At 37.5% G+C, this 18,563-nt stretch overlaps 1 protein-coding gene across 5 annotated transcripts in view; it reads left to right on the forward strand.

The window, feature by feature from the left end:
* filip1.L (filamin A interacting protein 1 L homeolog) overlaps positions 1-18,301 on the forward strand; it is an 89,416-nt gene extending 71,115 nt beyond the window's left edge. For 3 of the 5 annotated variants that reach the window (XM_018240584.2, XM_018240585.2, XM_041563115.1), the window contains exons 5-7: positions 10,336-13,144; positions 13,790-14,011; positions 17,973-18,301. In XM_018240584.2, the coding sequence (XP_018096073.1) occupies positions 10,336-13,144; positions 13,790-13,996 (3,016 nt within the window). In that variant the 3' untranslated portion in view covers positions 13,997-14,011; positions 17,973-18,301. Of the gene's footprint in view, positions 1-6,037; positions 6,227-10,335; positions 13,145-13,789; positions 14,012-17,972 lie in introns of those variants that run through there. The other 2 variants (XM_018240588.2, XM_018240587.2) reach the window with 2 other exon arrangements.
* Positions 18,302-18,563: the final 262 nt, after the last annotated feature.

The following is an 18,563-nucleotide window of genomic DNA, read 5'->3' on the forward strand; positions in this document are numbered from 1 at the left end:
GACACCAATGAGCAAAGGTCATACTGTATATAATGGCATACCACAACCTATTTCAGGGCTGATCTTTCAACATAAAAACGTACCAAGGCACTTTGCCTGAAGAAAACTGTCAGCTACAATTCTGCATGACCCTGGTGAAAATAATGTTGCCTCCATAATTATTAAAAATACAACTACAGTCATTTCGAATGATATAATTATGCATTCCATATGAATGAGCCCAAATCTATTTGTCCAATTTGAAGCAATCGCTCTCCTAAATTACACTTTTCAGTTAGGGCATGTTAGTGTATTGTTTCTCCTTGCAAAGACTAGATTACTTTCTGGGTTTGTGTGACTTTTGGATGTATAATGTTTGCTTCTATGCTGCCCCATGTGGAACACGTATACTGCAGAATTTGGCATGAATGTAACAGGAGTTCAGTGACCTTGTACTCTTCATCCACCATGTTACCTTACATGCTGGATGCAAAGCCTTCCACTGTTTTCTTCCCCTATCTCCTCCTTAACTTCTCTCAGCAAAGTGCATATTGGCTATGATGTGATAAAACATTCCTCTGTCTGTAGTCATCCTGGCATGCACATCCATCTGGCTGCTTTTCCAATGAAGTCATGCTGAAACCACATCACCTGCAAAGGAAACTGATCTGCAAGTAATAAAGAACACAGATCCTTAAAAGCAAAACGGTTGTGTAATGGATGTAAGCAGGCCTAGGGCTTGTTATGTGCTTCTTGTTGAAGGCTCCCAAGCTTCTTTAGAGGAAGAAGAACTAATAAAAAGTTGGAATCTGCCAATAGGGGGCCAAAGCCAATAATTTACCGAGAACTACTTTACTACTTGTTCATACTGCACCACACATCCTCGGGGATTGGCAATTTTACTAGTAAAATACTGGACAGCTAAAACTCCGAGCTTACTTTTAATAGGTTGGGCTTATGGACAAATGCTGGTGGTTGCTCTTCTGAACACTCTGGTGTTTGAAAGTTGCTATGTCTTTTAAAGTGTAAGATCAGATTACCTAATGCCTTGGCTCAAGGAAGAGATTTTCCCATGGGCCCTAGTACATGTGCAAGTGCGGGGTGTGGAGCTCCTTAGCCAAAGCTGACAGCATTTAAACTTAACTAACCCAAAGATAATGAATAAAAAGGGGGTTCTAGTATTATCACTATGAACTGTTTTATATATAACATACAGTATGTAACATATGACTGAGGAAAATGTAAACACCCAGCAGCTGACTTATTAAAATAGGTGATAAACTGCACCAGTGAAATTACCCAGAGTTAGGGTTGCCACCTGTTCGGTTTTGACCTGGAGAGCCCAATTTTTTGGAAGGACTGTCTGGGTCAAAACTGCCTGCTGGTTTTCTGAATTAGGAAAACCAGGCAGTACTCTCTGATATTGATACGGCAATTTGCCAAACGCGGATCGTCATGTCATAGCCCCACAACATCACCGCCCCTGTGATATCATCACCTTTCCCCAGCTCTCTGTGACATCACTGTCCGCCCCCTGCCCTGGAGCAAGGAGCTGGGAAAGGTGGCGACTCAACCCAGAGTAAACAACTAGACCTTTTCTTTAATTTTTTATATTGTAGTACACTGTTTAAAAATAGCTACACTGGTTGCTTTTGTAACTGCATATGTGCAGTTTAGTGCTCTTGCTAGTAAATTAACCCCTGGCATTAATTGCAGTTCATTCAAATGTGCAAGGCTGTGTTTTGTTATGGACATCACATTATTTTTTATCTTTATGGGGCTACTTTCTGTGCATAATGTTACCATCAAGTTCAGATTCGGATTTGACAATGGCTGAATTAGAATACGTATCAAACGGAATATTAGCCATGCACTCCCGTGTCATATATCATAATTTTGCGAAAGCTTTTGAAACTGTTCCAAGTAGAAAATGAGACCACCAGGACTAGGGAAATTTTTATTATGAGAGAGAAGAGTTTTTATAAATAGAATGTATTCTGATTGGGTTAGAGCAGTAAGTTAAGTATCAACTCTTTCTTGGTGTTACTTACTGTAGAGTTTCATATGTTACTGCATTTCTCTTTTTGGAACAATATCACTTGTTCTGACATTCAAAATGCACTCAATTGCTACAGGTATGGAATCCATTATTCCACAAACCCGTTATCCAGAAAGCGCCCAACTACGGGAGAGCCATATCCCATAGAGTCTAATTTAAGCACATGATTCTGATTTTTAAAAATGATTTCCTTTTACACTGTAATAATAAAACAGTGCCTTGTACTTGATGATAGCCAAGCTGCATAAATCCATATTGGTGGCAAATCAATCCCATTGGGTTACTTTAGTAGACTTAAGGTATGAAGATCCAAATTACGGAAAGATTCCAATTTAGGAGAGATCCCTTGTTCAGAAAACTCCAGGTCCCGAGGATTCTGAATAACAGGTCCCATACCTGTAGTAAGAAAAGATCACAAAGCATTATAAGAAAAGGTTCAGTTCTGATCAGCTGTTTAAAAGCATCTAACTCGCTGCTATTGGGTGCTAGACCTGGGAAAATGTTGTGCCTTTTATTATTATTATGCTAATTGCATGTAGAGAGTAACTTTTTATTCTGGTTTTCCATGTGGTTATCAGATGCTATCCCCTATACAGTATGTAATAAAAAGTGATGGGTGACTTTTTTTCACCAGTCATGGATTGCAGTATATTTAATGAATAAAGTACCCCCTCTGGTAAAATATGAGGATATTATAAGTTACCGAGGAGTTTCATGACCATATAAAAACACGAGGCCGAAGGTAACTTCTAATATCCTCATATTTTGCCACAGGGGGTACTTTATTTATTATAATACACAAGTTTCAGTGAGTCATGTGACAGAAATGACATCAGAACTCACCGTTTATAACTGATGACATCAGAACTCACCGTTTATAAGGATATAATTTACAAGATATTCATGGCTTCTGTGTATTATATATATATATATATATATATATACAAGGTTACAGAAAATGTATCAGTGTACAGAAAATGTATCAGTGTACACACAGTGAAACACAGTTTCTTGCATTAATTAATAGATTCTTAAAGGTTGGCACTGATAGATTCACAAACACCTCCTCTCACAAAAACAATATGGTGACCAACTGCCCAGGTGACTTTAGAAACATGTAGTGAGATGTACTTCAAATAAATGAAAGTTGCAGCATAGTTCTGCCCCTCTGCTTCCTTCATTTCTTCAATTTACACTGAATTTGTGGTGCCTGGGCAGGAGTGCAGGAGGTAAGCTGACAGAGGATTAATTATTTTGCCAGGCCTACTGCAACTGTTCATTCTATTGGACTAAAGAAAGCTGCCATGGACTAACTAAGACTTTTCTGTAATTTTTCTTAAAGTATGTCATTCTTCATAAAAAAAAACTGCATGGAGGTATTTTGGCTTTGCTTTAATATAAAATTTGCCACTATTTGGGTGTGATCCAAGCTTATCTGAGAAGAGCTGGATGCAGTTCAAAACTATCAGCTCATGTACTCTTAGGTGGGATTAGCTATAAATAATGTCATGCTCTATTTCATCTAAATCTTCCAGGAAAACACATTGCCATAAAGCAAATTAACTGTGCAATCTTTCAGAAACAGGATCTTCATGCAAAAACTTTTTAAAATAAACACAACATACTAACAGTTAGAAAATGTAATGGCAAGGCTTCAGGCATTCAATCTCAATGATTCTTTACTGAATAATTGTCCAATACATATATGGCAATGGCAATTTGAAAAGAAGTATCCCTGCTCAAATGTTAAACCACCAGTATGCACTATGACTTTCATATTCACTGTAAAGGTATTTATGGTCTACCTAAATTGATACAGAAAGTGATCCAGACTTATGAAAATCTTCATAGAATGAAAATGTCAGTAAGACTGTGCTTTATAAAGAGTTAATCTGGCCATACATTCCCAGATTGAGTTGAAAGTTTGGCCAATTTCAGCTATAATGCCTAACCAATTTATCCTACAAATTGGCCTACCCGACCAATATCTGGTCTAAAATCATCAAGATATTGATTGGATTGGTTTGAAAATATTGTTCAGGCAATGACAACATTGGCTCATTGATGGGGTCTTTGTCCTGTCAGCCTTTATCCCTGTCATTTTGATTTTATTGTTTAGTCCTAGGGCCAAACGATTGGATCACCCAGATCAGATCACCCACCTGGGCATATTTGGTGACAAGTGGACTTTCAATGTATGATCAACTTTAGACTGTTTTCTACAAAAATTGTATAATGATATAACCATTCTCAGCTTTGATTTAGCTGCAGTAAGTGCAATGTAAGAAAAGGACTACTTGGTTGCAATGGGTTACTGCTTTGGTAGAAAATGTGACGTGTCGGATGTTCTAATAAAAACGGAAGCGAAGGAGAAATCGCAGGTAACAACTACATTTATCCGACAGCTGCATTTTCATCCGACAGTCGGATAAATGTAGTTGTTACCTGCGATTTCTCCTTCACTTCTGTTTTCATTAGAACATCCGACACATTGCATGCGTTTAGTCGCATTGCAACATGTTGACTCCAATTGCTTCGTCTAGTCCTGACCTTCAACCTCAGGTTCAACCAATCACACATCCCTCATACTCATTTAACCTTGATCTCCTCTTTTCAGGTAACCCAAGGGGAACGCCACCCCACTAGTCACTACATCCATGGTACCCTTTTCACTCCTGACTGCTACAGGTAGAACTACCTCTAACTCCAGACCCTTTCCTTTAAAGATATCTTTAAAGATATGTCCCACTCACTGGAAACTACTGAGTCACAACTACAACTCCCATAATGCTCCAACCCCACTGTTATTCTAGGTAGGTTCTATTCGTCCCCTATTCATGGCCTTTGGAACTTGGCCAGGCTCACTTCTTGTTTAATCATGTGGCAATTCAGACATGTCACTGGCCGCTATTGTTTCCCAATGTGATGTACTGGTATGAACCTCCAAAAATGCTGTTTACAAGATTTAATAAACAATCAGCCCTATTATTCAGTAAAAGACACTTTAGAAAAGGTACTTGGCTGAAAATCGTGTTAGGACATGTGAATATTGTTATAGTCAAGATTGTATCAAGCCTATAAACAGTTAATTACATGCAACTGGCAGAATTCCAGTAACCAAGACAGATTCATTTTTTTATGTTATACAATTTCTTCAAGCAGTATTCCCACTACATCATCTGAATGGAACCTGTGCTTGACTTTTGTATTTAACCCCTTTTTAAATGAACTTTAAAAACCAATACAATATTATATTAAAATATTTTGGCCTAGATTGGAGACTTGAAAAGGGGGTCGGTAACAGTTTTAAGCCCTCTCTTCCTCCTATCATACCACCTTTTGTTATCACGGCGTGTCTGAATGGCAGAGCGAAAAACACATGAATTTCAGGCTTCTGGTTTTACCCACGCAAAGCTGTGCATCTAGAGATAAGCAAAATGTGGAAAGATTAAGTCTTCCAGCAGTTCATACTAATAAACGAGAGCAACATGCAGCTCATTAACACATCATTAAAAAGAATAAGACAGTCAAATCAATTTCATTTTTGATGTCTTTTCTTTGCCAAACCCCCTTCCCTTGCAGAGTTGGGGAAGCTCCAATAAGGATTTGCATTACAAATACTATTTTTTTCCCTCTGAACTGTTTCAAGCCTTGTCTCAGAACCCATTGTCCCATTTTGTCTTGCTCATTAATCTAAAGACAGAAATGTTGTGTTTTGCCTAAAATCACAAATATGAAAGTGTTTGTCTATAAAATAGGTAGTTTAGAACCTTAAAGCGGTACATCCAGATTTTAAAGCCTTGAAATGTGTGTGGGTGGGGGAGGAGGCCCACGAAATTTGTTTTGGAAGTGTGTGTGTGCACATTGTTGCTAACATGTGAATCTGGGGAGAGCTGGGCTGCAGAAAAGTTTCTAAGCCGTGCAGATTTTTTTTTTCGGTTTGGGGGATTTGCTGCTCCACCCCTCTGACTGAAGTGAATGTGCACAATAATGAAACATGCTAGTAGGGATGACATCATCAGTCAGTGGTCCCAGCTCTTGTGCACAACATTCACCTTTCATTGTTCCAATGACATGGTTGGAATGTGATGGCAAATTCCGTAGGGAAAAGGGGCCAGGAAAAGGCCTGCTGAGGTTTCCGTGGAGAGTTTTTATGCCTTGCAAACTATCTGCTGGCTAGTGGCAAAGGTAAGCAAAAGCTGTTAGAATTACATGCCTGTGACCTTAAGCTAGCTCTTCTGATTGAACTTGTAGAATGGACAAGGCAAGACTTCTTTAGAAAGAGGAGACTGAAATTCATGAGCATAGAACACAGACTAATCACTAGCCTCATTATTTTGCTTCTAACCTTTTAACGGGGTATGCGGGTTGCCATTTGGTAACACTGTTAGGCAGATGAACAAAGGATGTATAATTGGTTTTGTTGTGCGTGGGGCTGGTGCATATGCTTCATGCTTAAGTTTATGCTTAGTGAAACCAGAACTGCTTCCCACGCTGCATAGAACTCATCCAGTCAGTGGCACTAAACTAATCAGACTTGGATATCTGTTATTATAACCTCTTGTGCTATTTGATTCTGCCATTCTGATTTAATAACTAAAATACTTGCATTCAGTAAAAGCTTTATTTTCTTATATTTTCAAAGACATTCTGGAGATTTATTAGAAAAACTACACTGGTTAATTTACACAAGGACAAAACTAGAGGTATCTAAAAGCTATTTAGAAAGGTTCTTTCAAATTGTGCCTAGCATTAATACACAGGTTCAGCCTGCTTTAACAAATTGCGCACACAATACAAAGTAAGGGGAGCCCTGGAGTTTGCACCTGCCTTAAAAGGCAGAACACCCTTAAAATAATTTTTGGTACAGGTGTGGGATCTGGAGTTTTCCAGATAAGGGGTCTTTCCGTAATTTGGATCTCTGCTGAAAAAAATTATTTAAACATTAAATCAACCCAACAGGATTGCTTTGCCTCCAAGAAGAATTAATGATATCTTAGTTGGGATCAAGTACAAGGTACTGTTTTATTCTTACAGAGAGAAATTAAATACATTTTAAAATATTAAATTATTTGATTATAATGGAGTCTATGGGAGATGACTTTCCTGTAATTCTGAGCTTTCTGGATAACAGGTTTCTGGATCATAGATCCCATACCTATATGATACCTGTGAGTGATATTCTGAGACAATTTGCAAATGGTGATTTTTTTTTTTCATTATTTATCTTTTTGTTCAGCATTTGTTCAGTTTGAAATGTAGCAGCTGTCTGGTTTCTAGGGTCCAATTTATCCTAGCAACCTGGCAGTGTTATGAATGAAAGACTTAAAGATTAATAGTAGAGGGGGCAAATAGAAATATACGTGTTAAAAGGTAACAATAACATTGTTTACTTGTTGTGCAATACATTTTGGTTGCTGGAGTCAGTGACTGCCATTTGAAATATGGTAATAGGTAGAAGAGGAAGGCAAATACTTTAAAAGCCATAAAATATATTGAAGGAAAGGATCAACTGAAATGTTGCTAGGGAAAGGACTTTCTAAAATAAATTAATAGTTAACTTAATCAGGTATTACATCCAGAACTTCCTTTATGTGTTGCACCTACACATGACCCAATGAATCCCACACTAACAGGGTTTATTGACAAAGGAAAGCAATGTGCATATACCTGGAGCAATCTGTGTGTTTTATTGCCATTGGACCACATGGAATTAAGTACAGGTATGGTATCTATAATGCGGAAAAATGCTTGGACTTTTAAGGGACCCAATTTTGTTTCCAGCCTTTGTAAATGAGTAGTATGTCTGATTGAGAAAAAAATAATCCAGTACCATCAGGTCTGAAACCAAGTGGTTTTTGAAAGATGTATATTTTATTTTCGTAAGATGAAAGCTAATTACTGTTTAGCATATTAACAAACATTCAGCAGATTGGATTGGATTGTCTGGCCAGCTGGCCATGGTGTTGTACTCTGCATGATAATGACATCTGGTTATACTGACATGTAAAAGTGGGAGTTGACTGGTTTTATGAAAACCAGTACACACCTTAAACAAAAGCATTAAAACATTGGCTAGATTTACAGAGGAAACCTAGAATTTTTATCGTACTGAAAATAAATCGCACACACAAAGAAATCCCCCTCCAAAAACACACAGACTCAAACACAGCTATAGCTATAGAGACGTGTAATTGTTTTGCAAAATGTGCAACAGATGGTACAACAAGGTCAGCTCTGCCTACAGTGTATATACACTTAAAAACAGATGCTTTATTCACACTAAAGAAAGAAAGATATGTTATCCAATCCAGAATGTTATAGAAATTTACAGGAATGTCTTCATGTATTATTTCAGAAGAGCATTGTGCATATCATTTACATGGCAAAAAAACATAGAAGGAACAAATTATCCATATACACATGCATGAAATCTCACTCTCTATACATGGACATTCTGCTCTAGCTTCCTTTTCTCCAATGATGGGAATAATGCTGTCCTAGTATAAAGCAGGATGAAACTGTAAATATTACAACAACGTTTGGCAACCAATAGACTTGTTATATTAAACATATATGAAAGCAGTTAACTAGAGTACAGATATAGCAAAACATTTGTCCTGATTTGCTTTTTTTTATTATTTGGTTTTATTGGTTTTCATTATAATGTAATAAATTCAATAAAATACAACATAAAATTGTCTTGATTTTTCAAATATATTTTATATTTTTTTATATTTTTATTTTTCAATTACCTGTGGTAAAACTGTTAAAAACCTTATGGTAGAAAATAAAATGTCTTCTCAAATTTTAGCTTATCTGGTCCTAAGCAAAAGTCATAATCAGGTATGGGACCTGTTATCCAGAATGCTTGGGACCTGGGGTTTTCCTTCTAATGGATCTTTCTGTAATTTAGGTTATCATACCTTAATTGTACTAGTAAATCATGTTGTAGGCTAGTTTTGCTTCCAATAAGGATTCGTAATATCTTGGTTCTGATCAAGTACAAGATATTGTTTTATTATTACAGAGAAAAAGGAAATCATTCTTGCAATTTTGGATTATTTAGATAAAATGGAGTTTATGGGAGATAGTCCTTCTGTAATTTGGAGCTTTCTGCATACATGGGGGTTCCGGATAACAGATCCCATAACTGTACTAAATGTACAGAAAAAAGACGGTTCAATTGGTCAAAAGTATTTCAGAAGTAATGCTTAACCATTTTCTTCTAAAGTTTTTCTCTCTCTACTGTTGAATATTTTATGACACTTTTACAACAAATCTGTGTGTTGAGTATCTGTAAAAATGTTTATGTTTGGTGTACTCAAGTGATTTGGAGCAAATGTGCTGGGAGCACACTGTATTGTGCATCACTTCGACTTGCTCATGGATAATAAATATATAACTAACTTTGGCTTTTGGCTTGAACAACCTGATAGCAAATATGCCAACTGTCATGTTATCCATGGGATAATCCAGATACTTTCACCCAAAATATTTAAAACTTTCAGGACGTGTGTGCATGGCTGGGTGAAACAAGGGGTCTTTTTAGATTAAGGGCGTGGTAAAGAAGGGTCCAGATTTTTAAACGGGAATGTTGGGTGTTTTTGTTCTACTGGAACGTACTTAAGTGTAGATTATATTCTATAAATTACATCTGTGACGTCACTCACTCACACTACACCTTAGATTTATCATTTTAATGTATAAATCGGTGTAGAAATGTTTGAGAAGTAAGGAAATCTTTTTGTGCTGGTTGGGTGTATCTTTACTTTAGAGTTCAGGCTGTGTATTGAGAAACTACGCACATTTCACCAGCTAAAGCACATAATAATGACATCACTTCTGGCAGCCAAGGAGCTCAGGATATGTGTAACAGTATCTTCTGAGAAAATTACTTTATAAACTTATAGACTTGAAAAACAGACACAGAATGCAAGCTAATCCAAAGCAACAACAGAAAAAACATCCCGAAGAAATGAAAATGATATAACAAAGATGATAATGCATTGAATTGGGTGTGGGATTGATGAAGTGCAGTGATAGGAATGAAACAGGTTGACTTTTACATTATGAGTGAAGGAGGGGGCCTGAATAAAGATAAACTAGCAAGGAGAACTGTGCCTAAGGAGTTTGGAAACTACTAAATTAAGGTATACATAAGAAACAGGCTGTACACTTTGTTTCTTGTATTTTGCAACTGGAGCCCTTAGTATACAAAACCTTATGTGTGTTATTGTCAACATAGTATTTTCTGTCTTCCTTATGGTTTGCATTTTTTTTTTTTACGTTTGTAGGTTAAAGAAACTGCTTGAACAGGAGAAAGCTTATCAAGTACGGAAAGATAAAGAGTACACCAAGAGACTCAATAAAATTAGAGACGAATTGGTAAAACTGAAATCTTTTGCATTAATGCTAGTGGATGAAAGACAAATGCATATTGAACAGCTTGGGCAGCAAAGCCAAAAGATACAAGATATCACCCAAGAACTTAGAGAAGCAGAGAACAAGCTGAAAGTAGCTTGTAATAAAGCTAACGAGGACAGTCAAAAACTCAGTAAATTAGAAGAAGATCTTGCACAAAAAAATTCCAAATATTCTCAAGAGCATGATGAAATGGCTACTAAAGTGGCTGCACAGGAGTGCAATAATAAGCAGCTCAAGTTAAAAGTGGTAAGTCTTAATAGAAAGATTGAAGAATTAGAAGGAGCAAATAGGGATCTTCAGAAGTCTGAGGAAGAGCTGAAAGAGTTGAGAGACAAAATATCTAAAGGTGAATGTGGAAGTTCCAGCCTAATGGCAGAGGTGGAAAACTTACGTAAACGAGTGCTGGAAATGGAAGGCAAAGATGAAGAAATAACAAAGACAGAATCGCAATGTAAAGAACTCCAAAAGAAACTCCATGAGGAAGAACACCATAGCAGAGAGCTAAAACTGGAGGTGGAGAAGCTACAAAAAAGAATGTCGGAATTAGAAAAGTTAGAGGAGGCTTTTTCAAAAAGCAAATCAGAATGTTCCCAGCTACATGCTAAACTAGAGAGGGAAAAATCCCAAACTAGGGATTTGCTGAAGGAAGTTGAGTCTGTAAAGAGTAGAGTGAGAGAACTTGAATCAGTAGAAGGAAGACTGGAAAAAGCAGAACATAATTTGAAAGATGACCTGACAAAGTTGAAATCTTTTACTGTGATGCTTGTTGACGAAAGGAAAATAATGGTGACGAAACTAAAGCAGGAAGAAGGGAAAGTTGATGAATTAAACAGAAACCTGAAAGTTGAACAGGGCAAAGTCATGGAAGTAACAGAGAAACTGATAGATGAAAGTAAAAAACTTCTAAAATTCAAATCAGAGATGGAAGAAAATGTATATAACTTGACAAAAGAGAGAGATGAGTCACTTAGCAAACTAAGAACCGAAGAAGACAAGAATGCTGAATTAAGTTGTAGGGTAGACCTGTTAATGAAAAGACTGGAAAATATGGAGGTGTCTGAAAAAGAAGCAGTACGAAACAGATTGAAAAAAAGCTTTGACCAAGTCCACCAGGAAGACAACAAGATGAAAGAGATGATTTTTGAGATTGAAAGGCTAAGGAATCGACTTCAACAACTAGAAGTGGTTGAAGGAGATTTAATGAAAACAGAAGATGAATATGATCAGTTGGAAAGAAAATTTCGAACTGAACAGGACAGAGCAAATGTCCTTTCCATACAGTTGGAGGAACTTAAAAATCAAATTGCTAAGAATAAAGCCATAGAAAAAGGAGAAGCCGTAAGTCAGGAAGCTGAGATGCGTCACAGAATACGTGTTGAGGAATTGAAAAGCAGGGACTTAAGAGCAGAGGTGCAAGCACTTAAGGAAAAAATACATGATATGATGAACAAAGAAGACCAGCTTTCACAGCTTCAAGTAGATTATTCAGTTCTTCAGAAAAGGTTTATAGAAGAAGAAAATAAAAACAAAAATATGGGACAAGATGTATTAAATCTGACAAAAGAACTTGAGCTTTCAAAGCGATATAGCCGCGCAATAAGGCCAACAATGAATGGCAGAAGAATGGTTGATGTTCCTGTCACATCTACAGGGGTCCAGACAGAAGTATTGAATAATGACACGTCTGAAGAAGAAACCCCAGCTGTATTTATAAGAAAATCTTTTCAAGAAGAGAACCATATTATGAGCAATTTAAGGCAAGTTGGATTAAAACCACCAACTGAAAGATCTCCTGTCTTAGAAAGGTATCCACCTGCAGCTAATGAGCTGAACATAAGAAAATCCTGGATCCCCTGGATGAAGAAAAGAGAGAATGGCACACCAGTGACACCTGAAAGAACAATTAATAGCAATACTAGTCCTGGACGTTCAAATGAAGTCTTTCTTTCACCAAAGCATGGGCAGCCTCTTCATATACGAGTTACACCAGACCATGAAAACAGCACAGCTACTTTGGAAATAACAAGCCCTCCATCTGATGATTTCTTTTCAAGTGCAACTGTGATACCCACATTAGGCACTCAAAAACCACGAATTACAATTATCCCTTCCCCAGGTGTTCTAACACAAAAAACAAAAGCTGCTGACAGCTCAGTATCCCCAGAAAGAGCTATGTCTCCTGTCACCATAACTACCTTTTCAAGAGAAAGGGTTGCAGAAAGTGGCAAAACCACTTTTAGTGATAGACCAACATCTCCAGTTCAGATACTCTCTGTATCCACATGTGCTGCACCATCTGAGATATCTGTGTCACCAGATTCACAGGAAATGACTACAGGTCGTGCAGTTTTCAAAGTTACTCCAGAAAAGCAAACAGTTCCAACTCCGATTAGGAAATTCAACTCCAATGCAAACATCATAACAACAGAAGACAATAAAATTCATATCCACTTAGGTTCTCAATTTAAAAGAAATACCGGCACTTCTGCTGAGGGCACAACGCCTGTAATTACAGTTCGACCAATGCATATTGGTGCAGAAAACAAAGAAATTACAACTGGAACCGTGCTTCGCTCTCCCAAGACCAATCTATCAAGTAGGCCTACAGTGAACAAAGTGACTAGTTCCATCACTATAACTCCTGCCACAACCTCATCCACTCGTGGAACCCAGTCAGTGGTAAGTACAAGTATGTAAAGTGGTAAGATTAGTTTATATTACTTTGTATTGGACAACAAAACTAATTTGTGCTGAATAAATTATATTGCAAAGTTAATGAACTGTGTAACAAGTACTTTTACAACAATTTCACAAATGTATATTATATTTTGATATAACCCAGCTTTGGATGCATAATAATACAATAATGGTCCTTTACGGCCACAAGTGTAGTGTGCAAAGTACAATCACCATGTTTTAGCCAATGTTCTTCCCATAATTCCAACATAATTGCAGTCCTTAGATGTAGTCATGCCTGACTCAAGCATGGGCAATACACCAAACAAGCACAATTATGTGTGAATGTGTTGGGGAATCAGACTCCATTTCACTACTTTGTTCAGACTCAAGTTGCTTTCTGTGTGTGATTCTATGCAGAAGTGCAAGAAGTGTTAAAGAATGAATAGTGTAAATGTGCACAGTGACTGCATCCATTATTACATGACCACAAATGTGGTTGTGGTTATAAATGACTCCTAATATGTAATTAATTGCTTAGTGTATAGTGTACTTAAGACTTAAAAGAACACTCACAAAATACATTAAGAATGTGTCTCAGTTTGGAGTGGTATCAGAAAACATTGTAATACTCTCTTTTCCTCCTAGACATCACAGGATGGGTCAACCCAACGCCACACTCCCACCCGCATTCCCATGTCTAAAGGTATGAAAGCAGTAAAGCCAATAATGGCACTCCCGGGAGCAGGAAATCTTTCAAAATTTGAGCCACGTGGTGAGAGTCAGTCTATGAAAATAGAACTGAAGAAATCTTCAGCCAGCAGCTCTGCCCCTCATGGAGGAGGAAAGGGCTGAGGCTAAGACTCAGGGGTATGTGCAGGTGTTTCTGCTACCATAAAAAAACAGTCCCCTGTCTCTTTCACAGGAAAGTTCATATCTATTTTACATACTAATTTCTGACTCAATATTTTTAGCAATTTCTCTGCTGCTGGATTGGCCAGCAGACTGATGAGCTGAAGGCTTGTTTAGCAGTGTCCTATATTTTAATTAAAAAAAAAAATCAAGATAATCAAATAGCCATGTGTCTCAAACTAAAAATAATGATTCTGTTCTGTATAACATTGGTGATCACGCTGCTATTTACACTAGTTTTTTTTTTTTTTACATAATTCTATTACTGTGAAGATATTTAAGTGTGTGCTGTACAGAGGTGCACCCATCAACCCATCAGTCATCTTGGCATCAGTGTAGACCGCGGTGCAGATAGGTGTATTCTGTTTCAAAATTAACACTGCACATTGTTTCCTGCATTGACCCAGTGCTGATTTCTGCATATGTAGTTATAAGCATAATATCTGCACCTTACCAGGGGTGAACTTTAGATGCTATAAGGTAATCATATTAAAGGGAAATTAAATTAAAAACAAATTCTCTTTCTCTGCAACAAAATCGAAAAGATGCAGGACCGTTCATGTCAATGTAAATCCTTCTTAATATTGAACCTGCAGATATCCTTTTCCCCACCAGGCCAGCTTTTAATTTAAATTTGCTATAAATGTTCTTCAGATTACTCTTGCTAATTCATAATTTGTAAAGCAATATAGAGATATTTCCTATTTCTGTGGTCCTTTTACAATGTCTTGTGTATATATATATGTTTATTGGAGAAAAACGTTTTGGCTCTTAGCCTTTATCAAAGTCACTGATAAAAACGTTAGCTTTTTGCAATATATATTATATACTGTATATCTAAATATAAAGTAACATAGTATCGCATATTAATCAAGATTTATTGAAAAAATCCGCCATTTCGAACACCAACTCGAACAAACATTGAGAAAGAGCACAGTTGGTGTTTATTTTTTTTATTTACCAGCACCCGGGCAAGTTGCTAAACATGTTTAAGGTGTGCTCTTCCATGTTTTATACATATATATAATACCCAGCGGGCGGGTCCGGGTTGAGCTTTTCTCCTGCTCTCCCCACCCACCACCTTGCACTGCTGGCTTCCGGCTACTTCTTTAATAGATGCTGCGCCTGCTCACTCTGCCCCCTTTTGTGACATCATTGGCGGGGTGGGTCAGTGCGGGTCTATAAAAAGAAGCCGGCGGGTGTGGGAGGGAGGGCAGGCGGTCTTCGAGGAAAAACCAGTCCCGCACATCACTAATATATACTGTGTGTGTGTTTTTTAATTTTATATTATTATTTTTGTAGACTTAAGGTGTTATGTTCCACATACTGTAGTTAAAAAAAGAACTGTCTGTGCACTGCACCTTGATCTCAATAACAAAAATCTGTTACAAGATACAGAGCACAGCCTTGGCAGATGCAATTGTTTGTAGCCTGTCCCTCCAGGCTCTAAAAGCTTGTGCCTTATTCAGATGAATGGCAGAGGTACAAGGCAGGAGAGGGGTATGCCTATGTGCCACCCTTCATAATTACAACACATGGACACAGATCTCTGTACTTTTCTATTGTGCGGTGTGGGGAGTACAATGCAAGTATTTAGTCAGCATGGATTTAAAATGCCTTCGTTGACGCCAAGTACAAGGTGTTGAATATTTAATACAACAAAAAAAGCAAATCAGTGAAAAATAAGGGAATTCAGGCACTATGGGATGTGGCAACAGATCCCTTACCAGTAAATCGAATCCTGTTTTTATGTGTGTACTGACTGTTTGTATGCAAATTTCTATTAACATATAACAAAATTCCTTTGGGCAATGGCAATAGTCCATGAGGTGCAAGGCCCTGTACATAACACCTACCTTGATCAGATGGTAAGTACAAGGCTACCTGGTATGTTGCTCCCATAGGCTCTTGCTGTTGCACCAACTGAACCTCATACAATTGAAGGGTATGGAATTCCATGCTATAACCATGTCTGTGTGCCACACAAGTTGCAGACACAAGTTGCACTCCACTGTGCACAATTTACTAATCTTCACAAATATTTTTCAAATATGACAGAATGCTGGATTACTGGTTTTTGCATTTTGCTTTCCTTTAGTATATGATGCTCTGATTAATGGTGTGTGTCTGCTGACCTCTACTGGAGCATTTGAACATATAACACACTAGTTTGCTTTACATTCTAACAAATATACAATTTTGCAACAAAGTTTACATATCTGGATCAGATTACTCGCCATGTCCCACTATGGCACTATACTTAAATGAATCCCTACCACCAGGGGCGTAACTATAGATGAAGCAGACCCTGCGCCTGCAGGGGGGCCCAGGAGGTATAGGGGCCCCACGAGGCCCTAATTCATATACAATTTCAATAAATATTGGAGAAACAAGTCAACCTCTAAACATTTTGGGGGCCTGAAAAATAATTTGCTGTGGGGCCCAGTAATATCTAGTTACGCCACTGCCTACCACTTTTTCAGTTTTTCAGTCAAATGCCATTGATGGCTCCCTGCAGTACAATGAAAACATTTCTAGTATAAGTTCTGTTGGACTTTATTTTTATGACAAAGTTATTGGGGAGGGAGGTGTTTCCCGGGGACCATTTTCCCCAGGTATCATGGTCCTGAAATGGGGACTGATGGGAACTTTACCGTAGCGCTTATTTACCCAGCACTTGCATATGTGCCATTGCTTCACCCTGCAACAGCTTAAGATGTAGCAAGAGGTGGTAGGCACAAGGCAACCCTGTACTTACTGACTGTCCGGGCAAGTTATAAGGCTAGGGCTCCTTTGCACCTGCACCTACTAGGACTACCTAACTTGAACAACATTAAGCTAGGTAGGGCGTGATACCTATGTGCGTTCCCTAGGCCTCTTCTCATAAATAAAGCACTGCTGAATGCACACTGCTCTGTATTCTGAGCCTCATTCTGGGGCAAAAGAAATACAAAACATGAAAAACACAGTGGAGTGTGCTTGTTGCCTGCACTATGCATGCTGTCCTATTAAAGGGATAGCTAACTTTTAGTATGTTATAGAATAGTCACTTCTTAGCAACTTTTTACCTGGTTTTCATTTTTTATAGTTTTTTAATTTGCCTCTTTCTAGCTTTCAAATGGGGGTCGCTGACCCCAGCAGCAGAAAATCTATTACTCTATGAGGCAAAATTTCTATTGCTATTGTTACATGTTACAGTATTTTGTTACTGTTCCTTATCTTTCTATTCAGGCCCTCTTGTATTCATATTCCAGTCTTTTATTTAAACCACTGCTTGGTTGCTAGAGTTATTTGGACCCTAGCTACCAAATAGCTTCGGAAATTCTCACTGGAAAGCTGCAGAACAAAAAGCTAAATCGTTTGAAAAACATGAATAATAATAAAAAAAATGAAGACCATTTGAAAATTGTCTCAAGATATAACTCTCTTCATCATTCCAAAAGTTCATTTGAAGGTGAACCCCCTTTAAAATAAACGGCCACTCTACGATTGCTGTATTGCTGGGTCCCAGGAAGTTAGTTTTAGCTTGAATGGGGTGATGTACCTTAATGGAATAGATCTTTTGGCCTTGGGTAGTACTGCTGCATCTCAAAACCCTAATACCCAGAGAGAATAAAATAAGTGGGGATTTATGTTATAAATTTAGACTTAGCTATAAGGTGAATATCATCTGGTGAAACACTGGTGCAGGCAGATGTAGAGCCCTCGCTGATCACTGTTTTTCTGCTATATGTATTCAAATATTTTCTGGATGTAAACTGTGCATAAACACACTGTGAAACACAAATGCATATGTTTTCTCCCCAATTGTCTTTTGCATAACTACATTTACACTAAAGTATGAGAACATTTGATGTAGTTGACCAATAGTGAAACTTTGTCAAAATCTTTATAAAACGACTTTTCCTTTTCTTTCCAGAAAGTATAGTAATACATCAGCTACGCTTGAACTCTAGATGACACGGAAAGGCAACTGAACTGATGCACTTCTACTGAAATCCAGCCTCTCCCCTGATTTCAATGCTACTGATACATGAAAGCAAATGTGTTTTTCATTGCAAATATTCTTGCAGGAGAACATTCAGAGATATTTTGACTTAAAGGTTTATATTTTGTTGTGAACTTGTTACACTTAAGACTTCAGTCTTTGCTGTTTTTTAAATTATTTTATAGAATCTTGAGCTAATAAATAGCAAGTGGTTTATCCGAAAAATGTATTATTATTATTTTTATTCTAATAAATCTGATAAGCAAATTAATATGCAAAATATGAAGAGCTCTGCTCTACTGAATACAACTGAATAGCCCGGTTGAACTATTAGACATGAATTTTAAGCAATATTTAAAGGGGTTGTTTACCTTTGAGGCAACTTTTAGTATGACCTAGAGAGTGATATTCTGAGACAATGTACAGTTGGTTTTCATTTTTTATTATTGATAGTTTTTGAGTTATTTAGCTTTTTATTCAGCAGCTAACTAGTTTGCAATTTCAGCAATCTGGTTGCTAGGG

This window comes from Xenopus laevis, chromosome 5L (genome assembly GCF_017654675.1).
Source record: "Xenopus laevis strain J_2021 chromosome 5L, Xenopus_laevis_v10.1, whole genome shotgun sequence".
NCBI classification, from domain to species: Eukaryota; Metazoa; Chordata; class Amphibia; order Anura; family Pipidae; genus Xenopus; species Xenopus laevis.